A 16,477-nucleotide genomic window follows, 5' to 3' on the forward strand; every position below is an offset into this window, starting at 1 on the left:
TGGGGTCTCTGAGAAGCTCCCCATTCTGTGCACAGGCCTGCCGGCTCCTGACGTCTGTGCTGGGGAGCAGGGTGTGGAGCCCAGGCTGACCCGGCGGAGACCTCCCTGTCACACCCTGCAGGTCGCAGCAACTGTATCTGTCCTTCCGGGCTTTAATAAAACCTACTTGAGGGACACCCCGGGTGGCTCCATGGTTGAGCATCTGCCTTGGGCTCAGGCCGTGGCCCCGGGGTCCCAGGATTGAGTCCCGCATTGGGGTCCCTGCAGGGAGCCTGCTTCTCCCTCTGCCTGTGTCCGTGCATCTCTCTCTGCGTCTCTCATGAATAAATAAGTAAAATCTTTAAAAAATAAAAAATAAAAACCAAACATGTCAGAGCGGGGGCAGGGCCCAGGGGCATTTTCGCCCTGAATCTACATCTTCGCATGTGCCCGGATGACCTCGTAAGAACAGGTACGAATGCAAACTTTTAAGAAAATGTTAGGGGACGCCTGGGTGGCTCAGCAGTTAAGCATCTGTCTTCAGCCCAGGCGTGAACCTGGAATCCCAGGATCGAGTCCCACATCAGGCTTCCTGCATGGGGCCTACTTCTCCCTCTGCCTGTGTCTCTGCCAATCTCTCTCTCTCTCTGTGTGTCTCTCATGAATAAATAAATAAATAAAATCTTTAAAAAGAAAAGAAGAAAAGAAAAAAGAAAGGAAAGTGTTAGCTGCCTAAGGAGTGTTTTCCTGGGGATGGCGAAATTTTGCGCTGTGTGAATGTCACTAGATTGAGAAGCATTGGCTGTGACCGCTGTGTCGGGGCCTTGCTTGTGCTGTGCCCATGACTGGTGTTTGCTGAGCGCATGGACGGAAGGAGGCTTTGGGATGGGACAGGTGGGGTGGGGCCACGGATAGGATCTGTGCGTCCGGGGGTCGCGCCCAGTACCCCTGCTTCTCTGGGGATGGGGCGCAGGGTGTGTCAAGTGGCCAAGCTACCCATTCAAATAAACACGTCTGCAGGGTGAGGCTCTTTTGTTGTCTTTTTTTTTTCATTATTTAAAAAAAATATGTTACAGAACAATATCATTAATCATATATTTCTTATTTTCCTTTTTTAAAAAATTAAAGTAATAAAAAAGTCACTTTATAAAATAATACAAAACGCCAAGAGAGGCTGAGGCTGGGGCTGGGCTCGGGGGACATCCTGGCTGGTGGGCTGGAGCCCAGTGCTTGGGGCTCCCCAGCGTGGGCAGGAGGCGGGGCTGGGGGCTGTGGCTGGGCTCCCGGCGGCAGTGGTAGGGGCAGTGAAGGCAGCTGTGGGGCCAGCCGGGGCCCCGTCCATCCTAGGAGGGCAGTGGAGCCCGTGGCGCGGCCGGCCCCAGCGCCAGCTCCCCGGGGCGGGACCCCTAGCTCCCGCTGCTCAGCATCCCCAGCAGCGTACTGGGCTCCAGGCCCTGCTGCTGTGCCACGGTCTGCACGTCGAAGCCCATGTGCATGAGGAACTGGGCCACGTTCATCTCCTGCCCGGTGAACTGGTCCCGGATGGTGGGGCAAGAGGGGTTGCAGTGGGGCCAGGGGCAGCTGTCCACCAGGTGGACGGGGCAGCCCTTCAGCGGGGCCTTGCTGGCCTTGTGACCGTCATGCAGGCTTCTGTCCCAGCAGTGCAGCGCCCGGGGCAGCGAGGTCCCCTTCACCTGGACGTCCGTCCAGTGGCTGCAGACAGAAATCCAGGTGGAGTCACGCGGGGCGGCCTGACCAGGTGGAGGCGGGCCCATCTCAGCCACGTGGCTGGTTGTACAATTGGCACTGAAAGCCCTGGAAGGAAGCCCTTTCTACAGAGCTGGGGAAGCGGTGGCGAGCAGGTGGGGGTGGGGCCGTGGGTGTTTGCAGGAGACCCAGATACCATCTATCCCGGGCATGGGGAGGGACACTGACCTCCGGATGATGATCTCATGGGAGAGGCAGGCGGGGGCGAAGCTGGCCCTGTTGGGGAGGAGACAGCAGGCTTGCAGCAACCCCCTGGGCCTCTTCCCCACCCCACCCCCGTGCCCGCAGGTCACAGTAGCTCCAGCCCCCTCCCCCGGGCACCTCTCCTGTCCCTGGCTCCCATCCCCCCCATGGCTGCGCCTAGCCAGCTGCCCTCTGGACCAGGCCTTGTCCCCAGCAGCCCACGTGCTCCCTGCTCACGCTCGTCTCTTCTTGCCTCCAGACCCTGCTCAGAGTCCACGCCTCCAGGCAGGGCCGGCTGGGCAGTGGCGGCAGGCTGACCCGGATGTGTGAGTATTTTGCCTTGTTCATTTAATAGACTTTATTTCTAGAGCTGTTTTAGGTTCACGTCAAGATTGAGCAGGGATTTCCTGCGCACGCCCTCTCCACACGCACAGCCTCCCCCTCCACACGCTGTCAACACCCCACCAAAGGGGCGCCTGTCACCACGGATGGACCCGCTCAGACACACGACAGTCACCCGGAGCCCGTGGCGCACATCACGGTTCGCCCTGCTCCTGTGCACTCTATGGGTTTGCACACATGTATGACCATGTGCGTCCACCCTCTTGGGCTGGATAGTTTCCCTGTCCTAAAACTCCTCACTGCCCTGTGTACCGCCCCCTCCCCAGCTCCATCCCTGATTGTCTCGCTGTCTCACGTCTGCCTCCTGCCCCCCGAATGTCACGGAGCTGGAATCGTACACTCTGCAGCCTTTTCCAGATCGACTTCTTGCTCTTGGTAACATGCAGCTACGCTTCCTCCACGGCCTCCCATGGTTTGAAAGCTCTTGTTTTTAGCTGGGGAAACACCCCTCGGCTGGACGGCTGGACGCCTCGGAGACCACTCACGGTTCCCCCCGTATCTAGAGGGCTGAGTCAGGGGCGGGGGTCCCCAGCACACTCACGGCACATCCTTGAGCGTGTTCCGCAGCTCGCGGCCCAGGTTCTGGATGTACAGCCACTGGCCCTCCTGCACAGGCTGTCCCGTGAGGTGCACGTTGTCCACGGTCAGCTGAGCCTCATCGAACAGCCACTGCACCACAAACACCGGGCCTGGGGGGCACAGCTCAGCTGGGCCTTGCCTCGGCACTCTGCCCCCCTCAGGGCGCCTGAGGCCCCGGCCCCTTCCCCGGTGGGCTCACAGGCAGCTGGGCTCTCCCCTCAGAGTGCTGGCCGCCAGCCCCCCGCGGCACCCTTGTTACTCCCCCTCCCAGCCCGTCTTGGCCTGGCTCCCAGGATCTCCGCTTTGACCACAACTTGGTGACCATGTCCCTTCGGGCGTGAACCTGAGGAGGACAGCCAAGGCCCCGCCAAGGGCAGCACGTTCCCAACCGCGACTGTGGACAGGGTGACCAACTGTCCCGGTCGGCCTGGGCCCCAGTGGACTTGCGATGCTAAGCCCAGGCCAGTCCCAGGCAAACCTGGCCGGCTGCGACCTGGCTCCCTCGGAGGGGGCAGTGGCCTCCGGGCTGGCCGCAGCCGAGACCAACGCTCCCGGCCCCCCACCCTGCCGCGTGCACCCCGACCGTGGCCGGTCCCTCACAGCGCAGTGTTGGGTAGACTTTGTAGCCAAAGAAGCAGTTCCACTCCTCGCCGTCCTTGAACTGGTGCCGACAGCGCTCCGGGACCACTCCATTCCAGTACCTGGGCACAGGCTGCGGGTCAGGCGGCGCCGCCCCCTCCCCGCCCGTCACAGGCCCCACGCGAGCCCGGCAGCGTCCCCACGGCGGCCAGCACCTGATGCCTCGGCGTATGGCCTCCGTGGGCGCACAGGTGACGGTGTCGATGCAGTCTGTTCGGCGGTACTGCTTGTTGTCCAGGAACCAGCCCGAGTCCGCCAGGCCCCGCACCTGGATGGCCGGGTAGCCCAGCTCCTCCAGCTGCTCGGCCACGCGGTCCACGTTCAGCAGCACCCCTGTGCCCCCCGCGCTGCAGAGGAGGCAGCCTGTGAGGCCCCAGAGCCCGCCGGCCCCAGGCCCATGGCCGCGGACGGGCACGTCCTGAACTGCCCACACGTTTCAGATCGTGTGGAAGACCCACAGGCCTTCCGGGGTCCCAGAGGCACAGGAGAGGCTAGCAGAGCCCCTGGCCCTGAGCCCACGGCAATGAGCCAAGTTGCAGGCCATCCCACTTGCTCCCACTCCTCTTTCCCTTCTCTCTCCCTCTCTGTTTCCTCATCTGCAAACCACGGCGAGATACGCAACCTCAGGCCCCTTCCTCTACTCTACAGATGTCCTCTGGGCCTCCGCAAGCTGCAGCAACACGGCGACCAGGTGCGATCCCACTCACAGGGACCCCAGCCGTTAGAGAGGGCGCCCTGGTCCCTGTAGTCCAAGCTTCCCTCGCATGCGCACCCACAGAGCCCAGAAGCGTCCTCTGGAGGCTTCCAGCTACACCGCACCCTGGAGCGGAACCCTCCCGCTTCCTGCCCAGGCTGGGTCCCTCCTTGCCCTCCCCTCCCGCCCCGCCCTGCACGCTCTGGCCCTCACCCGCCTGGCCCACCTGCTCCCTGCCAGCAGCAGCACCTTGGCCCCGCTCAGCCCCTTGCCCAGGAGCTCTCGGACCACCTCCTGGATGATGAGGGCGCCCATGAAAGCATACTCGTCTGTGTGGGGGAGGAGGGTGGTTTCAAGGGGGGCCTGGACAGAGAGCAAGGCCTCCTGCCTCCAGGTTGGAAGGAAGAGGAGTTCTGCCGGGGGCCTGGACGTTCTTCCAGGGGAGGGGGCTGGGATGAACGGAGGGAGGAGGTCAGGTGTCCCAGGCTAAGCTGGGGGCCCCTCCCCAGGGAACACGCAGGAGCGGGATCCCTGCAGCGGCCAAGCCAGCCACGGACAACTGACAGCGGGTGCTCGGGGCAGGCACCTCGGGACGTGGTGTCAGGGGATTAGAGGAAATTATGAGACAGAAGCCCCGTCCTCCCCACTTGGGCTTTGGGGGCAGGAAACGAAGGGGACTCACTCTTCTCAGACTTGGACGAAGCCCCACTCCAGACATCGCTGGAGCAGTAGGGGATGAAGCTGCAACAGGAGGACAGAGTGAGCTTGCCAAGGCCTTCAGGAACAGGGACCCTCCCCAAGGAGGACCACCCCCCACAGACTCCCCAGGGAAGGACCCCCCCAGAAGGCACCCCGCTGCTCCCTCTTACACCATGTTGGCATTCCACCAGTGGGGGTTTTCCTCTGGCTGGGAGGACAGGATCCCGGTGCCTGGAGAAGAACAGAGACAGGGATCTTTCTGGGGGGAAGGGCTGTGCACCGACCGGGGCTCCAGGACAGTGTGGGATGTGGGCCATCCTATTTGGCCACAAGGCAGGCAGGCCAGGCCAGCCACTTGGATGTGACCCTCACCCTCTCCCACCCTGCACTGGCTGCCTTGGCCCAGGGAGGAGTGGTGCGTGGAGCAGCCGTGGTAAGCCTCCGACGATACCCGCAGAATAAGAATGAATGATAGGTGGGTGTCCGCAGACCTTAGAAGGGGGAGAGAACTGGGTGGGGAGCTCCCCAGGACTCTAGAAAGCAGAGGGCAGGAGTTCTTTGGGACCTCGGAACTGTGAGCCCCACCCTGCCCCGCCCACCCCCCAGGAGGGAGGGGGGGGCAGTCGGAGACCTGCTGACCTGTGCGGGTGCGTGGCCAGTCCCTAGAGCTCATGAGGCGCCTCATGGTGTCATAGCGGGAGTCGCAGTTCTCCCGGTTGAAGCAGTACCAGCCACCTGCGGGCACAGCCACCCTGTCAGTGTCCATGCCCAGGGGCCTCCGCCCACCACGCCGCCTGGGCTCCCGGACGCACCTTCCAGAAAAAGGAGCCACCGCCGACTGCCCTTGGATTCCTTCAGGTAGTAGCTGCAAGGAGGGAGGGGGACGGGAGAAGCATGAGGTCAGCAGCACCCAGCTCTGGGGAGAAAAGGGTCGTTCCACCTGTCGCCCGGGCAGCGCGGGCCGCATGAGGGCGCCAGTGACCAGGCCCCGCGGACCGTGTGCGGCGCCGCCGGCAGCGACCGGTCCCGAGAGGTGGCGCTGGCGGGGCGGGAAGGGCCGCGAGGGGCTGTGTGGTCTGTGGAAAATCCCCACGGCCCGCCCCGCGCGGGACCCGCTGTAACCCTGGTGCCGGTGGCTGGACGGGAGCGGGAGGTCTTTGCTGGGCTCGGGATCTCCTGGGAGGCGCTGGGATGCTCGGAGCCCGAAAAGGGCCCCCACTGTGTGGGGCGAGGGCCTGACCCGCCAGTGGGGCGTGCGAGGGCACGGGTGTCACCGAGGCTCGACCCAACCTCTGGTCCTCCGGCCGTCGGGGCCCTCCCTGACCCTCAGGCGTGCATCCTTCCTCTGCACACTTCGGGGCTGGAGAGGGGTGGACGCTGCTCCCCGTCCTCCTGTCCCACCTGTGCCCCTTCCCGTCCCTCCGGCTGGCTGGGATCCCCGGCAGTCCCGGTGGCAGCGAGGAGCGGACTGGGGGGGACAGCAGGAGTCTCCCCACCCGCTGCACCGCCTCCTCCTGCCGGAGCAGGGCCGCTCGGGGACTGCATCTGCCCGCCCAGAGCCCGAAGGACGCTAGCAGAGGGGCCGGCACGGTGGCCCAGGGGTCAGTGCCCCCGCCTGCCCATCCGCCCGCCCGCGCTGCGAGCTGCCCCACCCCCGCGGGTCCCAGGGCCGGGCCCTCCGCCGGGCGCCGAGGGAGGGGGCAGCGGGCGCCGGGCAGCCAGGTGGGGCGCCGGCGGGGCGCGGGGCGCGGGGCGCGGGGCGCGGGGCGCGGGGCGGGCCTCACCCGGCGGGGCTGCCGTCGTTGCAGGTCACCGACGTGTTGAGCAGGAGGTGCAGGCGCAGGTCCTCGTTGAGCTGCTGAGCCGAGCAGGGGTACAGGGACTGCGCCAGGCTCTTGACCTGCGCCATGAAGCTGTCCATGTTGCCCTCCACGGCCGTGAAGTCCAGCGGGAAGCTCTCCACGGGCTGCGCCGCCGCGGGGGCGGCCTCGGCGCGGGGCGGGGGCGGGGGCGGCGGCGGGGGCGGCTGCGGGCCGCGGCGCCGCCAGGTCTTCCTGGCCTCGCCGCCCCCGGCCCAGTGCAGCAGGCCCAGCAGCAGCAGCACGCGCACCCCTCGGCCCATGGCCGCGCCGCTCGGGCCCGCGGCCACCTGCGGAGAGCGGGCGGCCTTGAGGCGGCGGGGCCGGGCGGGCGGGCGGGGGCGCGGGCGGGCGGGGGGGCGGGCGCGGGGCGCTGCTGCCGGCTCGGCGTCGAGGGCGGCGGGGCGCGGCGCGGCGGGCGAGGGCAGCGCAGGGTCCGGGTGCGCTGGCTCCGGCCCGCGCCAATGAGCGGCGGGGGCCGAGCCTGGGCGTAGTTTGCGGGGCCGCGGCGGCCCGGGTGCCCGCGCCTTAGATGTGCCGCCGCCGCCGCCCGCCCGGCCGAGGGGGAGGGGGGCGCGCTCGCTCCTTTCTTGGCGGAGGCATCGCCTTTTCTTCCCAAACCGCAAGCCTGACGGAGGGGCCTGGCCTACCCCGCCGCGGCCGCCGGAGGCGCTCCCGGCCGGCTCCGTGGGGGGCAGCGCGGCCCCGCCGGCCCGGCAGCCCCGAGCCCCGCGGCCCGCCCGGCGCCGCCGCCCCCGCCCGCGGGAGGCTGCAGGGGCGCGGCCAGCGGGGCTTCCTCGGCGCCCCGACTCCGCCGCCGCGCAGGGGCCGGGCCGACGGGCGGGGGCGCGGGGGGCGCGCTCACCTGCGGCGCCGCCCCTCCCCCTCCCCCTCCCCCTCCCCGCCCGCGCCCCCCGCGCCCCCCGCGCTCACCTGCGGCGCCGCCCCTCCCCCTCCCCGCCCGCGCCCCCCGCGCCCCCCGCGCTCACCTGCGCCCCCGCCCCTCCCCCCGCCCGCGCCCCCGCGCTCACCTGCGCCCCCGCCCCTCCCCCAGCCCGCGCCCCCGCGCCCCCCTGCGCCCCCGCCCCTCCCCCCGCCCGCGCCCCCGCGCTCACCTGCGCCCCCGCCCCCCCCTCCCCGCCCGCGCCCCCCGCGCTCACCTGCGGCGCCGCCCCTCCCCCTCCCCGCCCGCGCCCCCCGCGCCCCCCGCGCTCACCTGCGCCCCCGCCCCTCCCCCCGCCCGCGCCCCCGCGCCCCCCTGCGCCCCCGCCCCTCCCCCCGCCCGCGCCCCCGCGCTCACCTGCGCCCCCGCCCCTCCCCCCAGCCCGCGCCCCCGCGCTCACCTGCGCCCCCGCCCCCCCCTCCCCGCCCGCGCCCCCCGCGCTCACCTGCGGCGCCGCCCCTCCCCCTCCCCGCCCGCGCCCCCCGCGCCCCCCGCGCCCCCCGCGCCCCCCTGCGCCCCCGCCCCGCCCGCGCCCCCGCCCCCGCGCTCACCGCCGCTGCCCCGCGCCCGGCTCCTCGGCTCCTCGGCTCGCCCGCTGGGACGCCGGCTCGCTGCGCTCTCCCTCTGGCGCTGGCGCGGAGCCGCCGAGACTTTTATCCAGCGGGGCCCCCGGGATCAAAGCGACGGCGGACACGGGCCCCGCGCCGGGGGGCCTCCGGGAGGAGCGGACAGGTGTGGCGCGGTCCCCGGCGCCCTCGCTGACCTGCGCGGCGCCACGGGGGAGTCGCCGGTCCCCCGCCGGATGCACAGACCCTGCGCGGCCCTGGAACCCGTGGGGGCCGCCGCTTACCGGGCCGGTGGGGCTGCGGTGGGGCCTGCAGCGCCCCGGCCTGACCCCGTCAGCGCGGCACCCCAAGGACCCCCAGAATCCCTCCCTGCCCCGCCGTCGCAGGAGGGCGGGGGCCCGGATCCGGGAGCAGCGGCGGGCTTGGTCTCCGCTCGCTGCTCGGTGACCTCCTCCCGACCTAGTTCCTCCGGCCCGTCCGCTCACCTCCTCACTGAGGACAGAACGAGATGCTCAGACATCAAAACGGGGAGGGGGCAGGTGTTTGCTTAGGAGGCTGCTAGGCGGGGTGGGTGGGGAGAGAAAAAGCGTTTATTCGCCCTCCACACCCACAAAGTGCCACGGACAGCCTTCGCAGGACTCTCCTTACCCCTCCCGGCGGTCCAGCGGCGCCATCACACCCGCGCTAAAGACAGGGAGCGGCCGGCTTTTGGGACAGGGATCCAGAACTGGGGGTGTGATCCTAAATCAGGGCAGTGGGGAGGCGGTGTCCCCCGGTGGGGCCGGGGCTCAGCGGCTGCCGGGGGCTCTGGCCCAGCTCCGCACCCTCTGTCCTTCTCGGCAGGCCCGAGGCTGGGTGTGGAGCTGCGCACACAGCAGCCACTCTGGCTGCGCTCCAGACCCCAGAGGGTCCTTACAAGCCGGTGTTGGGGCACTTGAGGGGTGAGAGATGCTGTGGCGGAGCCCTTGAAGCCTAGCATGAGTCTGAGGTGCCCGGGAGGTTGACCTGGGCTGGGGTCATTCAGCTAAGGAGGGGGCAGGCTGTGTCACAAGCACAGGTCCTCCCCACAGGCACCGCCAGGGCAGCCGTGTGCCCACGTTCCAGACGAAGGGAATTGAGACTCAGAGAAGCTAACAGAAGAGCTGACGATGAGCTCTCCTCGTCCTGAAGTCCACACTGGCCGTCCCCCTGTCGTCGGTCGGTTTAGAGGTCGTGCTTAGGACTGGCCCGCCAGAAGCAGCAGCTTCAAACTTAGGTCCCGTCCGGAGGTATCTAATCCCCCCACCCAGCCCCCGCTGACCCTGGCTTCAGGGAGAACCTGCCCAAGGAGCCCTCTCCTAGGAGCCTACTATTCCAAGTCCCAGGCAGGAAGTGCTACCTGCAGCCGGATGGCGCGACCACGTTGGGTTGTGCTTGCTTCACACTCACCTGGCTCTGAGTCATTTCCTGGCTGGGCGATTCAGGGCAAGGCCTGCGACCTCTGTCTGTGCCTCCGTTTCCTCTTCTTTAAAGCGGGGTAATGACCGTGCCTCTATCAGTGGTTCTTTTGTGGGATTACGGGAGCCCATGCGTGAAAGTGCTCAGCATGGTGCGCGGCAGGGATGGCGGTCACGATTGGCAACGAAATTCCAGGACACGGGAAGAGCGCACATATTATAGCCGCTGGTGTGTGCCCTAGTGTGTCTTAGCCTGCGTACTGGACCGAAATGAGTTCCTGTTTTGGTTTGTTCGACATAACTAGCAAAATCGGAACGCTTTCCCCAGAGCTTCCCGGTCCATCTGTGTCTCCGCCTTCCCCAGCCCTGCTCCTTTAGAGCAGCAGCCCCGACCCTGGTGTGGCCGTGGGCTGCTCACACTCGTCAGATGGAGGTGTGTCCTTGCACCCCCGCGCCGGCGCCGCAGGCCAGCCTTACCTCCCGCGCCTCATACTCCTCCACTCAGAGTTTTCAACCCCTGGAATCTGCTGGGTCCTCCCAGGACAGCCACTCTGTCCAGCCACCCGGCCCTGGGCCTCTGCCTCCAGGCTGTCCGCACGCAGCCCAGCGACAGCCACCGTGGCCGTGACGGGTGGGAGGAGGGGAGATCCGCAGTTGAGCAGCGATGGGTCAGGTCCCACCGCACAGCCAGTAACATGACTGTGGTCAAAAGTGGAAAGGACGGGTGTCGGCGAGGGTGTGGAGACCCCGGAACCTGGGTGCTGCTGGCGGGAATGTAAAATGGGGCAGCCGCGGGGGGCGGGGGGAGCGGGGAGCCGGTCTGCTGGCCCCTCGGTAGTTTGTACAGAAGAACATATGATCCAGTGATCCCACTCCGGGGTGTGGTCTTAAAAACATTGGAAGCAGGGGTCCCCACGAACGCTTGTACGTGACTGTTCATGGCAACGTCGTGTACGGTCCTCAGCAGGTGGAAAACCCAATTGTCCATCAGCAAATGAACGATAAACAAATTGGGGTCTATGCTGCGCGTGATAAAATAGTATTCAGACGTAGGAGGGACGAAGTACTGACACACGCCCCAAAACAGGTGAGCTTAGGAACGTCACGCCGAGTGAAAGAAGGCGGAGGCAAAGCGCCCCGTAGTGTACGATTCCACTTCTGCGGGGTGTCCACCACGGGAAATCCACAGAAACAGCCGACTGCTGGTTGCCAGGGGAATGGGTACAAGGTTTCTTTTGGGGGTGATGAGAATGTTCCAAAATGACTGTAGTGGTAATTGTGCAACCTGGTGAACGTACTAAATGCCGTGGAATTCTACGCTCTGAATTTTATGTTCTGTAAATTTTACCTGAGAACAAAATCAAAAACAAAAACAAACCTTAAAGCGCCACTGCGTCTGACCCACGTTGGTCACCAGGTTGGACGTAGGACACCGGGTGACTGAAGCTGTGTGCCAGGTAAACTGAGTGCCTGAATTGGAACAGGGCGGGCCACCCAAGCTCTGGGAATTCTGGGCCGTGGGATGTGCACACCCCCATTTGCTCGTTAGACGGAAGTCTAGGGGACCCACACGGTGGGGGATATGGCGGCAGGACGGGGGGCCTGATTCCCCAGCCTGTGACGGCGTCTCTGATCTTTAGGTTTATAATCTATAGAGTGGGGACGACAACAGGACCTGCCTCCCAGGGTTGTGGGAACGTGAAATGAGGCAGGGCCTGCAGAGGCCAGTGAGCACGTGCTACACGATGGCTGTTTTTTCGCGTGGCTGCTGGCCATCTCTCCGGGAGCAGGGGAGATCGAGGGCCTGGGTACGAAGGGCTCGTGGATTGTCTAGAGGACAGACAGGTTTGGGGACAAGGAGCAGGAACAATGTCCCAAATCGCCTTGCGACGGTGGCCCCCTGACTAGGGACACCACACGTGCTGGGCGCAGGTCTTGCCCTTCTCTGCCCCCTGCCCACTGCCACATGCAGTAGACTTTGCATTATTCCCGCCTCTTGGCTTCCTGGCTCCCTTTCAGGTGGGCAGCAGGTGCTTCTGGCTAAGCTTAGATCTGGCGTCTGCCCAGCTGCAAGGAAGCTGGGGAAATGGGAACCTGGCCGGGGGGTGGGGGGGTGGGTGGGTCCATTTCTTTAGGAGGGGTATCCCCAGATATGGTTTGGGGGTGCAAGGGCTGGCCCTTGGGGAGGAAGATATGGGGGAGGGAGCCAGAGAGCTCAGTTGACATGTGACCCACGTGTGAACACGTGCCCAATCCTGGGGATAACAGAGATGGAATATTTCAGAAAAAAAGCGAGGGCCCCAGGTGGGGCAGGCACAGGGCCCAGACTGGCCAGAGGAGGCACCGGGGACAGGGGGGAGGGCATGGGCACGGTGCAGGGCCGTCAGCAGTGCAGGGGTCCCACCTGGAGTCCCGTGTGGGGCCCCTCACACCAGCAATGGGACCAGAGGGCCGGGCCTGTGGGGGCTCAGGCCATCTAGAAGCAGTGGGCTCAGTGCTATGGCCCAGATGTGGGACGGCCTGTGCCACACGCTGGTTCCCCCTGGGGCCCCGTGAGGGCCTGGACACGGGGTTGGCTCGACGGGAGGACTTTTCTGAGTTCCAGCTGTGGCCGCCGTCTGGGCCCCAGCTGCTGCCTGCCGGCCCGGCCGCCTCGCCGCGCAGACACCTGGGCAGCTCCGCACCGCACCCCGCTGCTGGCCGCTGAGGCCCAAGAGGCAGGGGAGCGGGGCAGACGATCCCGCTCCCCCCAGCTCTGAGAGGAGGCTCTGCTCCCAGCCAGTCAAGAGCCCATCTCTAGCTATGAGTCAGGGAGGGACCCCAAGCCAGAGCCTGCGATCACAGAATTTGAACCCCCTTTTGTTTCCCCAGAGCCCCCGACCCCATCCACTCGGCAATGCCCTTTGGCCTCCTATCCTGGGACTTTGATCAGCAATTCCGCTTGCTTGGTGCAGTTGGGGCGGAGGCCCTTATGGATACCTCTGGGACTGAAGCGGGGACATGTCCTTTTCTGGGAGTCAGGTGGCCATTCGCAGCCCGGCCTGAGCAGCCCTGGGGGCTCCTGGCACAGGGGGACCATACATACCCTGTACCCTCTCATTTAGCAGGGAGAGCTCCCAGGGCCGCAGGAGGAGGCTGCACCCTGTCATCCTTCTGTGATCTTCCCTCCCTACCCCCTATGCCAGTGAGCAGGGGATCAGTGCAGGGTCTCTGGCCCCAAGCTCAACCCTTGGATCCCACCGGTCTCCTGGCAGGACCTGCCGGCCTCTTGGCACCCCTGCCCCCTCGTGCCCTCCCTGCGGGTCCTCAGCCGGTCCCTGGATGGTCCTGGCTGAAGGACCCTCCTGCTTGCTGGCAGCGGCTGGCCTTGCCTGGGCCGACTCTGGAGGGTCAGGGTCCACATTCCAAAGCTGGAAGGAGGAAGGGCATGGGGTGGGAGGCGCTTCCTGAAAATCCGTGGAGACAGGGCTCCTTGGGGCGTCACGGGAGTGTCCCCACCGTGCGGAGCCTCACCGCCCGGGTGAGGGAGGGCGTCGGGGAGGTCAGGCTGCCCCAGGCCCGGTGCGGAGAGCCCCAGGAGCCCCAGGCTCCTCCTTGGCCCTCCCAGCTGCTGGCTCCTCCGCACCCTAATGAGCTCAGGGCCAGCTGGTCCCTGTCCGCGCGGCCTGCGGTCCCCTCACGGCAGTCGTGGCTGCAGGCCAGGGAGGCCGGCCATGTGACCTTCGGCCCGCCGCCCTCCCACCCTGTGATCTGCACGTGGCCCCTGGGGAGGCAGAAAGCAGCCCTCAGATCTCCCGGCTGGGAACCTCTCAGCGCGACATCAAAGGGGCCTGGGGTGCGGGGGCGGCAGATGCTTCTCTTAAAGGGCCACATCACTCTTTAATGCAAAGCAGATCCTGGGAACAGCTGTCCAGCTACCGCCTGGGACAGAGCACGGAGGACGGCCCGAAAGAGCCAAGGCAGCGGTCCCTGTCATCCCGGAGCCCACTGCCTAGGCTGCTGGTGCGCGGCACCGCCGGAGGGTCGTGGGCCGGGTGGGGGGCCCGAGGCACTGTCAGCCCCGCCGCGGCCCCCCTCCACGGTTGGGGCGGCACCGGGTTGTGGGTTATTCTGGTGGCCAGGAGGGCGGCAGCTTGGAAACTCCACTTGTTTCGTGACATCCACACTAGATCAGTGTAGCTGGTGCCCGGGTGAGCTGAGGTTCCTACCTGCCTGGGCCTCTGCCCTGCCTGGGCCTCTGTCTCCCTCCCGCCACGTCTCTGCGGAGCCCTGGCCCCAGGGGGGCGGGGGGGGGGAGGACGCCAGAGATGAGAAAACAAGAAAGTGGACCAGAGCAGTGTGTTTGGAGGGGGTTGCCTGTGTTTCATTCTTTGGCAATGGGAAATCCCTGCCTTAGTGGGAATACAGGTATTTTCTAGAAAGGTCTGTGTTGGAAAGTAGATTAGGTTGGTTAAGTTACAGTGCAATGGTGGGCAGCCCCGTTGGCTCAGTGGTTTAGTGCTGCCTTCGGCCCAGGGCCTGATCCCGGAGACCGGGATGGAGTTCCACGTCGGGCTCCCTGCATGGAGCCTGCTTCTCCCTCTGCGTGTGTCTCTGTCTCTCTCTGTGTCTCTCGTAAATAGATAAATAAAATCTTTTAAAAAAGTGCGATGTTACCGCAGTCATATAAGTGTATATATATAAATGCACTTAAATACATACGTATGTGTTAAATGCATTTTGCCGAATGGTAAGTGTGGTATGGGGCAGGGCTGTGCCTCCCCCGCCACTTGCTCCTTGAGGTAATAGGGGCTTCGGTTCCCAGGCCAGCCAGGAGCTTCTTACCCAGAATATATGTAGCCCGAGGTCCTAATGGGACCACAGTTTGGAGCATCATTGCTTTGGAAAATACAGCCTTAGCCCCACTCGCAGGCCCAGGAAGAGGACCCCCCGCGGACCTCCTTCCTCAGCATTCGGTTTGGGCCGGGCCATCCTGAAGAGACTTGTGCAGCCTGGGCAGGGACCCGCCCACCTGGTCTTCTGGCCAGACTGGGGTCCTGTGGGGGCGCACTGTGGGGCCCCCACTGCCTGTGATGCTGTCTGTAGCTCAGCAGCGCCGAGCCTCCGTCTCCCGAGTGCTGACTGCCGCTGTTGGTCTCCTTCCACAAGCGGTGAACCGAGACCCAGGCAGCCAGGACGTCAAGCCCTGGCCGCTCCCTCGGCTGCCCAGACGCTGAGACGTCCCCTAAACGTCCAATCGGGACAGTTGGTGCTCTGGATGCAGTGCACGCGGAGGGAGAGGCCCCAGAGCGGGTCAGGTGGGCCACGGGGAAATGAACAGACGAGGGCACAATTTGTGCCATCCGTTGGGCAAGAAGGAGGGAGAGACCGAATTCACACCTGTGTCTCCTTAGGATTCTGACGCACACGCTTGTCTTTGCAAACAGACACGCAGGAAGACTACCCCAGAACTAAAAGAAAATGGTTCGGGATCCCTGGGTGGCGCAGCGGTTTGGCGCCTGCCTTTGGCCCAGAGCGTGATCCTGGAGACCCGGGATCGAGTCCCACGTCGGGCTCCCGGTGCATGGAGCCTGCTTCTCCCTCTGCCTATATCTCTGCCTCTCCCTCTCTCTGTGTGACTATCATAAATAAATAAAAAAAAAGGAAAAAGAAAATGGTTTTCTCTGGGGTGAGTAGGAATGGACCGAGAGGGAGTGACCCTTTCTGGCTGTCTTGTTTTGTTTTTTTTAAAGATTTTTTTTATTTATTCATGAGAGACACAGAGAAAGAGAGGCAGAGACACAGGCAGAGGGAGAAGCAGGCCCCATGCAGGAAGCCTGATGTGGGACTCGATTCCGGGATTCCGGAATCACGCCCTGAGCCAAAGGCAGACGCTCAATCGCTGAGCCACCCAGGCGTCCCTGGCTGTCTTCTTTTACACCTATAACATTTTAAAAAATTTTTTATTTATTTATGATAGTCACACACAGAGAGAGAGAGAGATGCAGAGACACAGGCAGAGGGAGAAGCAGGCTCCATGCACCAGGAGCCCGACGTGGGATTCGATCCCGGGTCTCCAGGATCGCGCCCTGGGCCAAAGGCAGGCGCTAAACCGCTGCGCCACCCAGGGATCCCCACCTGTAACATTTGAATCACATGAATATTTTGCATAACCAAATATAACATTCAATCAAAAAAGATGAAAAAAGACCCCAGGATTCAGAAAAAAGTGAATCTATGTAGGGACAAATCTAACTACACAGAAAAAGAGAATTGATTCAAACAAAATTTGAACACAGTACCCTGTATTTTTTTTTTTTAAGATTTATTCATTTGAGGGGGGGGAGGAGAGAGGGAGAGAGAGAGAGAGAGAGAGAGAGAAAGACAGAGACACTGCATGTGGGGGTAGGGGCAGAGGGAGAAAATCCTCAAGCGGACTCCCCACAGAGTGTGGAGCTCAAGCAGGGCTTGATCCCATGACCTGTGAGATTGTGACCTGAGCTGAAACCAAGAATCAGACACTTAACCAACGGAGCCACCCAGGCGCCCACACAATAATGTATTTCTTTAGTGGTATATATTCTAAGGACAAAAATTGCTACAAAGAGATCTCCAAATTTCATGAGTAGGTCAGTAGTCAATAGATTGGTGTAGTAATTCTGAAGCTATTTGGAGGGAATGTGGGGACAGAGAATGTTAGTAAATATACTGATGTTACTGAAAACAAACCTCACTGTGGAGAAAGGGATATT

The 16,477-nt window shown here is 64.2% G+C and overlaps 2 protein-coding genes across 7 annotated transcripts; one reads left to right on the forward strand and one right to left on the reverse strand.

Moving 5' to 3' along the window:
• Positions 1-1,060: 1,060 nt before the first annotated feature.
• NOTUM (notum, palmitoleoyl-protein carboxylesterase) lies at positions 1,061-7,124 on the reverse strand. The gene is made up of 11 exons (XM_041725248.1): positions 6,727-7,124; positions 5,755-5,807; positions 5,582-5,677; positions 5,113-5,173; positions 4,926-4,984; positions 4,470-4,572; positions 3,705-3,896; positions 3,511-3,611; positions 2,873-3,020; positions 1,915-1,962; positions 1,061-1,692 (listed from the first exon to the last, which is right to left on the reverse strand). Exons 1-11 carry the CDS (start codon positions 7,062-7,064, stop codon positions 1,386-1,388), a joined length of 1,506 nt encoding a protein of 501 aa, XP_041581182.1. The 5' UTR covers positions 7,065-7,124; the 3' UTR covers positions 1,061-1,385.
• LOC121473208 lies at positions 6,623-14,326 on the forward strand. Of its 6 annotated transcripts, XM_041725255.1 has the most exons (3): positions 8,309-9,043; positions 9,154-9,251; positions 9,381-14,326. In XM_041725255.1, exon 3 carries the CDS (start codon positions 12,643-12,645, stop codon positions 13,627-13,629), a length of 987 nt encoding a protein of 328 aa, XP_041581189.1. In that variant the 5' UTR covers positions 8,309-9,043; positions 9,154-9,251; positions 9,381-12,642; the 3' UTR covers positions 13,630-14,326. The 6 variants fall into 6 exon arrangements, with proteins under 6 accessions (XP_041581191.1, XP_041581189.1, XP_041581188.1 ...); XM_041725257.1 differs by lacking the exons at positions 8,309-9,043; positions 9,154-9,251 and adding an exon at positions 6,623-6,664; XM_041725254.1 differs by having other exon boundaries at positions 8,309-9,298.
• Positions 14,327-16,477: the final 2,151 nt, after the last annotated feature.

Source organism: Vulpes lagopus, chromosome 12, assembly GCF_018345385.1.
Source record: "Vulpes lagopus strain Blue_001 chromosome 12, ASM1834538v1, whole genome shotgun sequence".
Lineage (NCBI taxonomy): Eukaryota > Metazoa > Chordata > Mammalia > Carnivora > Canidae > Vulpes > Vulpes lagopus.

What these genes read in the sequence shown, in the direction of transcription:
- NOTUM (XM_041725248.1), bottom strand. Translation starts at nt 7,064, where the DNA reads ATGGGCCGAGGGGTGCGCGTGCTGCTGCTGCTGGGCCTGCTGCACTGG. An exon ending in TTCGTCCAAGTCTGAGAAGA is followed by an intron (nt 4,573 to 4,925) that starts GTGAGTCCCCTT and finishes TCCCCCACACAG; the next exon opens with ACGAGTATGCTTTCATGGGC. An exon ending in CTGCTGCTGGCAGGGAGCAG is followed by an intron (nt 3,897 to 4,469) that starts GTGGGCCAGGCG and finishes CCTCCTCTGCAG; the next exon opens with CGCGGGGGGCACAGGGGTGC.
- LOC121473208 (XM_041725257.1), top strand. Translation starts at nt 12,643, where the DNA reads ATGCCCTTTGGCCTCCTATCCTGGGACTTTGATCAGCAATTCCGCTTG.